General features: G+C 44.5%; 1 protein-coding gene across 1 annotated transcript in view; it reads left to right on the top strand.

The window, feature by feature from the left end:
- The first annotated feature begins 68 nt into the window (after window positions 1–68).
- pik3r6 (phosphoinositide-3-kinase regulatory subunit 6) overlaps window positions 69–12786 on the top strand; it is a 38828-nt gene continuing 26110 nt past the window's right edge. The window contains exons 1-3 of the mRNA XM_079337609.1: window positions 69–222; window positions 11014–11098; window positions 12501–12605. Coding sequence (XP_079193735.1) covers window positions 11041–11098; window positions 12501–12605 — 163 coding nt within the window. The 5' untranslated portion in view covers window positions 69–222; window positions 11014–11040. The remainder of the gene's footprint in view (window positions 223–11013; window positions 11099–12500; window positions 12606–12786) is intronic.

Below are 12786 nucleotides of genomic sequence, written 5' to 3'. Positions count from 1 at the left end.
CAATCAATCTATCTATCTATCTATCTATCTATCTATCTATCTATCTAGTTTTAAACGCGTCAAAGTGATTGGTCACCAACTTAAACGTCAACTGCCACGCCATTGGTGGATTCCATAAGTGGGCGTGGTCAGAGCTCTCCGCTCGGCGGACCTGAGGTGAGTCTGTCAGTGCGCTCAGAGAGTGTTCGGCCGGATGGAGCCGCTTGTTCAACACGCACTCAGGTAAGTTTGAATAAATAGAGAAATACGAAATGTTTTAGCAGAGTTACCTGTTTCCTGTCCTGTCTGAAGAGCTCACCAAGACGGAGAATGACTATTATAAGGAAGGCGTACAGGTGTCTGCAATGTGAATGGAAATCACTGTAAATATAATATAAAGCTTTTCAGGGGACATGTAATCTAATCGGGGGAGAGAGAGAGGGACATCTGGTCACACGTTTTGCTTTCACTTATGATTCTCGGTCTAATTATACCACAGTCACTCCGTTTCCTTATTCAATTAAATATTCAGTAGATTTTCACTTCTCACTTTAACCAGTAATTCTGTCTGATCAAGTGCAGCATGTGTGTATGTGTGACAGCTCTCCTGTCAGTTGTTGTGTGTTTATTTTTGAAAGGACTCTTATCGTCTGCAGTGATGTGTAAGTGATGCACTGATAAGCCTCGTTGTTTGTCATGTTTTATGCATATATGAGACATGACTGTGTCATCACCTGTAGCAGCAGCCTAAACATCTGTGTTGGGCTCCTTCATGCTTCTTCAGTCAGCGCTATAAAAAGACATGATGGAGTCTGCCAGGGGAAGGGATGAGGCAGTTGGGTTTATGTTGACCCTCCTGAGATAATAACTGTGCTCTGATAACAGTGGCCGATCTGATTGAAGCTCTGGCTCTCTGTTGTGTCTGTTTGCAGTCTGACAGCGCAGCGGCATTTCCTCCAGCTTCCGTGTTTTGAGCTCTGAGCTTCCTGCTACCACGATGCTGAGTGGCTCCAGTGTGTGTGTGTGTGTGTGTGTGTTTGTACAGTTGAAAGTTACAGTGACAATGTGAGTAACATCCCCGTTGTGTGTCTCTTTGGCCATCATGGCTGTAACGGTCAGATTAGACACGCAGTACTTTAAATGTCATCTTATCCTCTTTTTTTCAACAAGTTTAAAAACTCTCAAATGTTCCCCCAAAACATGCCTGTGGATTTTCTTACTATAAATAATCTCTTCCTGACTGGACTAATGCTGATTATTAGCACGGGTTGTAAATGATCAGAAGAGTAAGTTGAGGTTGTCTTTAGGTCCTGAGAGAAATTAATAACCCGTGTTCTCTGAAAAACAAAGAAAGAGCTAGTTTGTAAGCCTGTAAAAAATTCCACCAATGTCTGCCACGAGGTACCAATCTGATGAACCAATCACACGCCTCTACACATCTTACTGACTGATCTTTTCATACTGTTACTGTCATGTTTGTGTATTAAGAACAAGCGATAAAAAAAAAACCCATTGAAAAGACAAAAAAAAAAAAGTGCACACTTGAGTTATCCTTGTATGTGACATTTATCTGCAGGCCGTCGGCTAAATGTGAGTCACATTGACCGAGTGTTATGAGACAGAGTCAGAGCTCATCGTCTCCTTTTATCAACTGACTGATGGCTGGACAGGCTCGTGGTGTCGCTTCCATCCATGATCGATAATATCATGAGACTGTGACCTTAAAAAACAACAACAAAACAAAACAAACGCCTTTCAGTGCGCCACTTTAAAGCAGTGTTGGACGGACGTCTGTCGGCGTGTCCTCCTGAACGCACACTCTGAACACACCTGAACTATCAGATCATCAGGCCTTTGCTGACTTTGGTCTGGGTCGAGTGGTCGTGCTTGCACACCTTGTTTTTTTTAAGCAGTCAGATGAAGCGCAAGCTAACCATCTGCTACCTTCAGATGAGTCGGTGCCAATTTAGTGGTGACGGAGCAACAGGTCGGAGTTGAGCCCGGGCTGTGCTGTGCACTTGAAGCCTCTGTACATGGAGCGCATGAACTCACCACTAGGCGCCCGGCGCCCCACGCAGGCTGAAATGTGAGCAGACTGTAAGTCAAGACTTTAAAGTAGTTCATCACTTCTAGCGGGGGAATAATCCTTCAATAACCCCTTTTGTAGTCCTTTTAACCCCGGGGTGTTGACTAAGGACTACAGTTTGTTCATAAGCACGGTCACACACACGCTCCAACATGATGACACGTGTGCTCCATCTCAGTTCTTTGACTGTGTGTCCTCCGTCAGATGACCTCAACGACTCGGTCACGACGCCTAAAGCACAACAATTATACGCTGTGTTCAGGACATTTAGAGTAAACATTTCAGAGAGAGAGAGAGAGAGAGAGAGAGAGAGAGAGAGAGAGAGAGAGAGAGAGAGAGAGAGAGAGAGAGAGAGAGAGACCGTCTGCATTGCAGCGATACATCTAACAAAGGGAACTTATTTGTGCAGTTGAGACAGTGTCTCCTCTGCGTTCGTCTCCTCTGCACTCAAGAGACACAAACGTAACTTTTCGTCGACATGACAAAATGCTGAAGTCCTTGAGAAGCATCAGGACATGGCGACCTGTGGACGAGGATTCAACCCGGCTGCAGCTGCTGCTCTTTGACCTGTCGCAGCTTCAAGATCTGCAGGGTTTTTGTTTTTGTTTTTTTTTGCGCTCTTGCGTGAGCTTCACTTTTCACCTGCTGCTGCTCCGACTGCATGTTAGAAGTACACGTGAGCTCTTTTGAAAACACGCGTTAGGATGCTGACCTCCCGTCCTCCAGACTTTACGAAGAGTAGTAAAATATTCTTCAGATAAATCGGTTTCCACATCTCAACGCTTCGTCTTCTACGCCACGCAGACGATGTCCTGAAGTCTCGTCAGCCCGTGTAATTCCTGCATTTTCCAGTCAAACTCGTCCCAAACATTTTAATGATAACCTTGCCCCGAGTTATTACAGCGGCTCCTAGACAGCCGCAGACTGTCTTCAGTTTGTGGCGTCGCCCTCATGTGTTTTGAAACCAAACATAGGACACTGCTTGGCCCAGTGGTTTCCCTGTGGGCTCCTTGGAAAGCTTCGCCGGGCTATTTCACGATCGGTGTCAGTGGATCTATTTGTGTCCTTAAACTTGTCTGTGACGCACTTTGCACATCCTGTGCTTGAAGGGAGTAGCATCATTTTAGAACCAGTGACCTCATTTAACCTCCTTATTGTGCCTGCTTACCACAGAGACTTAAAGTGAGAGTGCTCACTGTAATCCAAGTAAGGACTGAGCAACATTTTGAATTCAAAGGATCATGCACTTAGGTTCATTAAAGAACAGCCTTGAGACCGACGAGGCACTTTCTTGTGAAACCATTAAAAAAAATAAAAAAATAAAAAAAGAATCTGTATTTCTGTCCCTGAAAAGATTGTAAAAATATTTCATTATTTTCAGAGCAACGTTTGAAAAGAGTGTCAGGGGTTCATATTCATGAAGCTTTCTTCTACTGAGAGTTTCTCCTAATGACTCTAATAAACGTTGAGGATCATTACATTTTTCATTTTCTAAAGATTAAGACCAGATCCTAAAAAAAACGTGGAAACTATTCATAAAACTTAAAAAGAGCTCCTGAGGTGAGGAAGAGGACTTCGAAGAGGCTGAAGAGTGGAAAGATGAATTGAACCTTTATTCCCCAAGAAGACAAACACAATACAGCACAGCACTTTAAAACACATTCAACCATACCGTTTTAGTAGCAAGCAAGTTTTGGACGCCCGGGCAGTGGAACTGCTTCAGATAGAAGTGATTGTACCCGAGCTAAAAAGCCTCTGCATGTTTCTAATAAGCTCCAGCAGCAGAAAGCTGCTCAAACTAGGATCAATGTTGGAGATGAAACATGGAGAGAGGTTAGAACGCAGAAAGCTTTACAGACCCATGCAGAGCTGGCTAAACACTGAAGCTACAGTGTCCACCACATGCAGAGCTGGCTAAACACTGAAGCTACAGTGTCCCACCACATGCAGAGCTGGCTAAACACTGAAGCTACAGTGTGCACCACATGCAGAGCTGGCTAAACACTGAAGCTACAGTGTCCACCACATGCAGAGCTGGCTAAACACTGAAGCTACAGTGTCCACCACATGCAGAGCTGGCTAAACACTGAAGCTACAGTGTGCACCACATGCTGACCTGTGTGAGCATCCACTCTAGAGAGGAGGGGGCGGAGCCAGCTCTCTGTGCTGATTTAAATTCTGACTGCAGTACCCATATCAAACACTAGGCGTCAAAGATAAATTGCACAATTAAATCAAACCTTTAACCCAAGCTTGGTGAATATAGGCCTTGTATTTTTGTTGCTAGAACCGTGTGGATGTTTAACCTCTATCGGGTGATAAATTAAACCAGAATAAACCAGATTATATAAGAATAAAGAAATGCACAGTGTCTTTTATTACTCACTCGCTAAGACTCGCCCTGAGATCAAAGCAAAGGAACAAATAAAGGACTGAAGTAAACTCTCTGTGAGTGGCTTATTGTTCATGAGCATATCATGTAGAAATCAATCACTCGGTGTTCCAGTTACAGCTCTCTGCATGAATCCCACAGCTGTCTATCGTAACAATGCGATCTTTGTTGTTATGCCTTTAAACAGACAAAGAAGCATGTCATGTATTTATAACCTCGTCCCGGTTCCAAAAACACTTCTGTCACAATCCACAGTAAGTGATCAGGACGATCAGGAGGCTCAGCAAACAGAGTAACCACAGTCGATCGGCTTTAAACGGTGCGACTTTTTGATCCAGTAGATGGCGCCCCCAAAACAAACTGCTGTTTGGCCACGCCTCCTCTCTCCTTCAGACCCCTCTCCGCTCGCGTTCACACGAAGGCGTTTTATGAATTAGAACGCACAGCAGCGTTAAGCACAAGCGGTGGACAAACTTGAGCTGCAATCACCTGTGTCCTGCATTGTCGTGTTAGCATGCTAACGTTAGCATGCTAACGTTAGCATACTCTGGTTATAGCTCATAGGACAGACTGGATTTCTGCTGTATTTGTGTTGCGCCTTTAAATCTCAGAGAAGCTCAAGAGGTTTTGTTTGTTGAAGAATGAGGATGGTGTAAGTCAGCGAGTGTTGTGCTTACAGAGGTCGTGTGCTAGCTTAAATATCCTCTGTGTTTGTGAGTCAGTCGTACATCTGCAGAGTGTTTGTTCACAACTCTCAAGATCCAAACCCACTGACCCCGAGTGGACCAAATGACCCAGTTCTCACCGTCAGACCCCACAGAAAGGATCTCACACACACACACACACACACACACACACACACACTCACACCCCTCGGGAAACCCCTTTATATCTCCCGCTCTTCCTATCTTTCTTCCTCTTGCCTGATGGATTTAGCATGCTGTGCCCGACAGCGTAAATCTTAACCTCGTTCCATCAGACCCTCAACACACACACACACGCACACACACACACACACACACACACACACACACACACACACACGCGCACACACACACACACACACACACACACACACATGCATACCCTTAATCCACTGGTCCAAGACGACTTCCTCATATTGTCCTGCATGTTGATACAGGAAGTCACTGTGGCTGATATCCCCTGTTGCTCTCACTGAATGAACCGTTGACTGTTTTAAGGTTTCTTTGCAACATTTTGAAAACGATTACGCGTGTTTGAACGAGTGTGTGTGTGTGTGTGTGTGTGTGTGTGTGTGTGTTACTACAAACACTCTGTTTTCTTTATATAGACTTTTCATTGTTTGAAAGCTGCTTTACAGCCACTAATAAACGTGACATATTGACCAAACATAGTAAAACGAAAAATGGAAATAGGGATCGGAAAAAATATTGATAAAGTAGGGGCGCCGGTGGCACAGCGGCAGCGTACGCGCCCATATAGCGAGGCCATGCTCCTCGCGCGGGTGGCCCGGGTTCGCGTCCGGCCTGTGGCCCATCTCCCGCCTGTCTCTCCCTGCTCTCTCCCTGTTTCCGGCTCTGTCCACTTTCCTCTCACTATCAATAAAGGCCAAAAATAAATCTTTAAAAATATATATATATATTGATAAAGTTGTCCGGACTTGTGTGATCCATCGAGCGAAAAGCTGGCCCCAAGTATTGAATATTTTAATGAAATAAAAAAAAACTCTCTCCAAACAGATGTGCATGCAAATCTGACTGGCGGCAGCACTTCCTGCGGCGGTGCTAAAAACTGTGACACACTTTACAGTAACGTGAGTGGACGTTCATCAGGCTGAGAGAGGAAGTAACAGGATTACATTTTTGTGTTCTGAAGCTAATCACACATCATGATGATTGATCCCACCGCTGGTTTCAACCATTTCTATTCAATTCAGTTTAATATTAAAGCTGTCAATACTTTTGGAAGATGTATTGTGGCTTTGCCTCCCGACATGGGGGGGGGGGTTTAGTTTAGTTTGGTTTAGTTTAGTTTAATGATCGATCACATGTTCAGTTGCAGAGCTTTAAAAAAAACATCCTCGGCTGCTCAGGTGAAAGAAACAGAGCTCCGTCTAAACAACAGAAATGAATTGTACATGTGCAGTTTGGTCAGTGTGTGCAGGAGCTCCTTATGGAGGAGAGAGAGAGAGAGAGAGAGAGAGAGAGAGAGAGCTGTACTGAAAGGTGAGTTCAGGTATTCCTCTCTATAAGCGCACAGCATCAAGAACAATGGCTGCAGGCGCTCTCACTCTCTGGCTGTAAGTTTGAGACGTATCTGTGCAGCTAGAGCCCGTGATATCCTGCACTGGGGATTTCCACACACACACACACACACACACACACACACACTCACACACACACACGAACAAGCCCACCCCTCTACTGTAACACCGCGGCACCACCTTTCTCTTGTGAACGCACTTCCAGGTCCTTCCTGTTGTCTGAGGCGTCTGCAGCGCGCCTGAACGGATACGAGCGCTCCTCTTTTGTGTTCTGCAGCATTGTTTGAAACTTCAGCTGCTCACGGTGGCGGCGGCGCACGGCGGCCTGCGTGCCTGCATGCCTGCGTGCATGCGTGCGTAGGGGAGGTGAAGATAGAAAGGGTTGGTAGTTGAATGTTGGATCAGGTAACCGTCCAGGAGGAAGTGAGTTGGTCTTACTGGCATATGTGGCGTTGGCACCTTTTCCAGCGTGAGCTCTCGTTGGACTTTTCTGGGTCATGGGACACGCGTGTTACAGGAACTAACGGCTGAAGAAACAATGTGTGCTAATCAAGGAATTCCTGGCAGTAATGAAGAACATGTTAGGAATGGCGTGTCGATAGTAACATCTGATTATTTGTGCATCTGCACTTTTGTGTTTCTGCAGTTTTTTTACTTTGTCACACACATCAGCTCAATTCATTTTCTTCACTCCTCCTTTTGACGAACCCGATGATAATCTCAGCCGACATTTGCATGTCCGATGACTCTCTAACGTTATTGTAAGATATATATATGTGCCGATCTTCACCAGTCAAACTGTATTTCAAACGGCCTGTTTGAGCTCACATGCTCTGAAAAGTGGAGCAGGCAGAAGACGGAGAGGATGCACTTGTGTCATCATTGGAGGGTTTGTAGACAGACTGTGTTAGTGCAGCTTTAAGAAGGGGACCTGTTGCAAACATCAGCTTAAACACCTTTCTCACATCGAGGCCACAAGAACAACAGTCTGAGCACCCTGCAGACTGCAGACTGAGCTGCTCGGGAAACTTTGTGAATGATGAGCTGCATCTATTTGTGTGCTTTTCAAACTCTTTTCCTTCCTTCTCTCTCTCTCTCTCTCTCTCTCTCTCTCTCTCTCTCTCTCTCTCTCTCTCTCTCTTTCTCTCTCTCTCTCTCTGCACGCTATTTCAGCCTCTGTGTGTGTGTGTACGTGTGTCTAAATATAGTGTGTCATCTGCCCACTCATTCTGACACAGGAAGTGTGGTGTGTTTGCACCTCCAGAGTTTCTGTTTGTGCATATGATTATTTTTTTTCTTGCACGTACTCTGTCATTCACACAAAATAATATACATGTTTTTAACATATTTCCGTAGCAGCAGTTTGTTCTGTGTTTATATTCTATGTGACGAAAGCCACGCAGAAAAGATGCGTCACACACTTCATCACAAACATCGTTCAGAAAAATAAGACACCAACATTCAAAGGGATTAAAGTCATGAACTGTTTTCACTTCATATTCTTGAAGCCTTGAATCTCAAGGCCTTGAGCCATTATATTTTACAGGGCCCTTGAACCCCCAGTTCCTTTAAAACTCTGATAAATAGAGTGTGGCCTTGAACCTCTGTAGCTCCTTGAACTCTGACATTTCATCGGACCTGGTCTCCTGAGGACTCTTGCTTCGTGGGTCCTTGAAGCCCCGGGTCCTTTGGAGCCGGATGTTTAATGGGCTCTTTTTGAAACGGACTCACAGTCGTACTTTGAAAGGTGTTCCATCAGTGTGATCCACAGTGAGAAGGTCTGAGGGGGGTTGAGAGGGGCTGGCTCGGTCAGGGAGGAGCTCTGGGGTCCTGGATTTGAGTGTTGAATTATGAAAGGCGGGTGGCAGCGAAATCTGAAGCCGGATTAATTATGATGAAAGTACGTTTTTTTTTAAATAGGAGCCAACATCCATGGGGGGGGGGGGGGGGGGTCAGAAGCCTTACGTTTGATTTTGACAAGTGTAGATAGAAAAGAGAGAGAGAGAGAAGAGGAGAGAGACAGATGAGTGAATGTGCAGGCGGGGCGAGCGGAAGCCTGTGGTCAAACAGCTCTCAGCTGCTGAGGCAGCGCTGTTACTGCAAAGTACTGCTGTTCTCAGAGGGATCAGGCCTAAATCACATTCTTTTCACCGGACGGACACACACACACACACACACACACACACACACACTGTGGACACTGTGTGTGTGTGTGTATGTGTGTGTGTGCAGGCATGAGTCAAATGATTGGACAAACTGAGCATGAAAACAAGCATGTTATGACTCTATGACACACACTACACCACCACCCCCTGTTTTCTCTCCTGCTTATACTCCTCTGACACACACACACACACACACACACACACACACACACACACTGTGGTTTTTGCTTGTATCTGGTAAATAAGACTTGAAGGTGCAGCTTACACATTGTCACAAGAGGAAATACACTCAGCAGACAGTTCTGCTGTTCTCAGCTGTCACTCCCTCTCCCCCTCTCTCTCTCCCCCTCTCTCTCTCCCACTCTCTCTCTCTCTCTCTCTCTCCCTCTCCCTCTCTCTCTCCCACTCTCTCTCTCCCCCTCTCTCTCCCCCTCTCTCTCTCCCCCTCTCTCTCTCCCACTCTCTCTCTCTCTCTCTCTCTCCCTCTCCCTCTCTCTCTCCCCCCCCCCCTCTCTCTCTGCGTGTGCCACACTGTTACTTTCAGTACAGAGAGCGCAGCATGTGTGGACGACGTATCCGAGCTGTTCGCTCCGTTCCTCGGTGAGTTCTCTGTATATTATCTCGGCCTCTCACCTGTCAGCCTTTAATTTGAAAGAAACAGGAAGTGGATGAGGATGGTTTTGGACGTTTAAACTTCTTCTCAGGCTGCTACGCTTCTGTTACGTTTGTTTGGAAGTTTTGATTTGGTGTTCATATCAAATGTGTCTGTGATTTCTGTTGATTCTTTTACACTGAGCCTCGGGTTGTCGCAATACCACATTTTAAACTTTGCAATCACCTGTTTGGTTACCATGGCAACAAGCATACGAGACCTAAGAGATCAATATTGGATTTTTTTTTTTCTTTTACGTTTATGTTGGGGCTTTACTTTAAAAAGAGGACAGTGGATCGTCACACATCAGAGAGAGAGAGAGAGAGAGAGAGAGGGAGGGAATGACTCAGTATGAGGACTATCCCCGCTGTACGTAGTGCACACACCCTAACCACTAGGCCACCAGCCCGATGCAATTTCTTGTTTTTAATGACCACAAAAAGCTCAAAGACGTCGGCATCACTGTCATTGTATTTCAGCCTGTCGCATGAGAAACAACAGAAGCATAACAAGGTGGTTCCCAGCGTGAGGACTGGAGCTCCCTGTGCAGAGTCAATCACATCAGGAAGTGATTTATAATGAATCTCTCTCTCTTAGTTAATGCTGCTGACTTCAGCTCCAGCTTCTCTGCACCTGGAGCTAAATCTGTTTCCACTCGTGCAATTTTACACAGACAGTCGATCTGCAAAAGTTACACAGTTTGGACCAACAATGGACCGACTGCATGTTCCATCTGTACAGGTGATCAGATATTATTGGCTGGTCGAGTATTCGGTCGAGCTCTGATTATGATCTTTTGCACTGTTGGCTGTTTGTCAGTGTTTCTCTCAGTTTTAAAGTTGTCTCCTGTGGTCACTTTGGATAAAGTACGTGGGTGGAGTTCATGTAGGAGGGAATTAAAGAAGCACTTTTAAACAGTGCTGTGTGGGTAAGTGTGGGACTTGTTAGCTATGACTGTGTGTTTGTAGGTGTGTAAATGTGTGTGTGTAGGTGTTTGCCTCTGTAGGCTTTAAAAGTCCAGACACTTCTTACAGGCTCATCTCGAGGATTTCTGTCTCTCTCTGTGAAGTGAGAAAGTTTCTCTCTGTTTATTTTGTCGACCTTTTGTCGACCTAGCAAGCTCACGCTGCTCACTGACTCTTCCGGTCCGTTTCTTCTCTCATCATGGGACGCTTGTTACAGGAACTAAAAAAACCCCAATGTATGCTAATCAAGGAATTCCTGGCAGTATTGAAGAACATGTTAGGAATGTAAAGATGCTGATATTGAATTTTATTTATGACGCTTGGAGCTTTGGTCACATATTATTCAAGCTAACAAGCAGCAGCGTTAGCATCACCATGACAACTCAGGATTATTTGTGCATCTGCACTTTTGTGTTTCTGCAGTTTTTTACTTTGTCACACGCAAACGTCCGCTCGGTTTAATTTAATTTAATCTACACTCCTCTTCTCTCTTCTTATCTTTTTATTTATTTATTTATTTATTTTACAGCTGAGATACCCACAATGCATGTGAGACATGACCAACATGACCCTCAGGGATAACACGAGCAGTATGTGCAGCATGGAGCCAACAGGTACAGACACACACACACACACACACACACACACACACACACACACGCACACACTCTCAGTGGAAGTTTTAATCTCCATTTTAAATGCTTAATAAAAAAAAATTGTACTCATTCAGTTAAATGTTTCTGGCCAAATGTTTGAATCATTATATATATATATATATATATATATATATATATATATATATATATATATATATATATATATATATATATATATATATATATATATATATATATATAAATGGGTAATTTAGCCTCCATATAGGGGGACACTGAGACTCCTTTGAGGGTACTCAAAGGAGGACTCAAACTCAAACTCAAACTGTGAGTTTGAGTTTGAGTCCTCCTTTGAGTACCCTCCTTTGAGTAGTCCTCCTTTGAGTTTGAGTACCCTCCTCCTCCTGGGCTCCCTGCAGGACGTTGTGTTTAGCTTTACTGCTTGGACCTACTGTACACTGCAAGCTAACGCACGCTAGCACAAGCTAAGCCAACACACTCCTAAACTCACCTGTGTGCTATCATTGGTTTGAGGAAACACACACCTGCTCCTTGTCTGAAACGTACCGAGTCAACCAAAACAATCAAAGACCTGAAAATCCAGTCAGAGGACGGGCACATGAAGAATCAGAGCAGTGTGTAAACAATAAATGCAACAGTTTGACAGTGACATTTTGAAGCTGATATCGTGCGGCATGGTTTGGTAATTAAAATAAGAATTCACCTGTGTAAAGGTGCTTAGGACTTGCTGCAGTGTGGAAGCTGAAATTTGACTAAAATCATGTAAAAGTATACAAAATTTGATATAGATAGATAGATAGATACTTTGTTGATCCCGAGGGAAATTCAAGTTCAAGATTCAAGATATTATTCATATCTATTCTTATCTATCTATCTATCTACACTATTCTTGGCTCAAATCAATGTATTCAGCATACAGGCGTTTGGAGGTTTTCCCTTCATGACATCACAAAGGGCAGTAGCCCCTCCCCCAGATGGGTGACACTCCCACAGCTAGGTGTTTGTTCTGCCCTCTGAGTCTGCCTTCTCACCGTAAACAATAGGACATGGAGCCAGAAAGCAGCGAGTACACCCGAGCCCTTCCAGAGAGGGGGCGTGGTCAGACACAGCTCATTTACATATTTAAAGCTACAGGCACAGAAACAGCCTGTTCTGAGCAGGGCTGAAATAGAGGGGTTTATAGACATGATCAAATACAGGATCAGAGTGGATTTACAACAACACACTTCACACACATGTTCTGAGGAGCTCTGAGATTTATTTACGCTGAAGAGAAGGAGGAGAATATTTTGACCTTTAAATCAAAAGTTGCTGCTACTTTTAATGCAGAAGCTTGTACATTGTGACTTTAACACTGAAACCTCTTGATTTCTCTCACCAGTCGGCTGCTCCCCTACGGTCCCAGAGGCCGAGCTGTACCGCAGCATCCAGGCTGTGCTGTCCAGGGAAACAGACAAACAACAGCCAGCAGACAGTTTCAACAAAGGTACAAAGTGATCGCAAGAAAAAGAAAAAACCCCGACATTCAGAAAACAGCCCTGAGATATGAACGTCGTTTAACTGATTGGGGTTTTATCTGTCTTTGCTGTTGGCTGTGATCACTCAGAGATCATCTGATTATACAAACAGGTTTTTAGCTTCTTCATTCTCTTTATAAAAAAAAAAAG

Source organism: Symphodus melops, assembly GCF_947650265.1.
Source record: "Symphodus melops genome assembly, chromosome: 2".
In the NCBI taxonomy this organism is placed as follows: Eukaryota; Metazoa; Chordata; class Actinopteri; order Labriformes; family Labridae; genus Symphodus; species Symphodus melops.
This window is presented reverse-complemented; position numbering and strand designations above follow the sequence as displayed.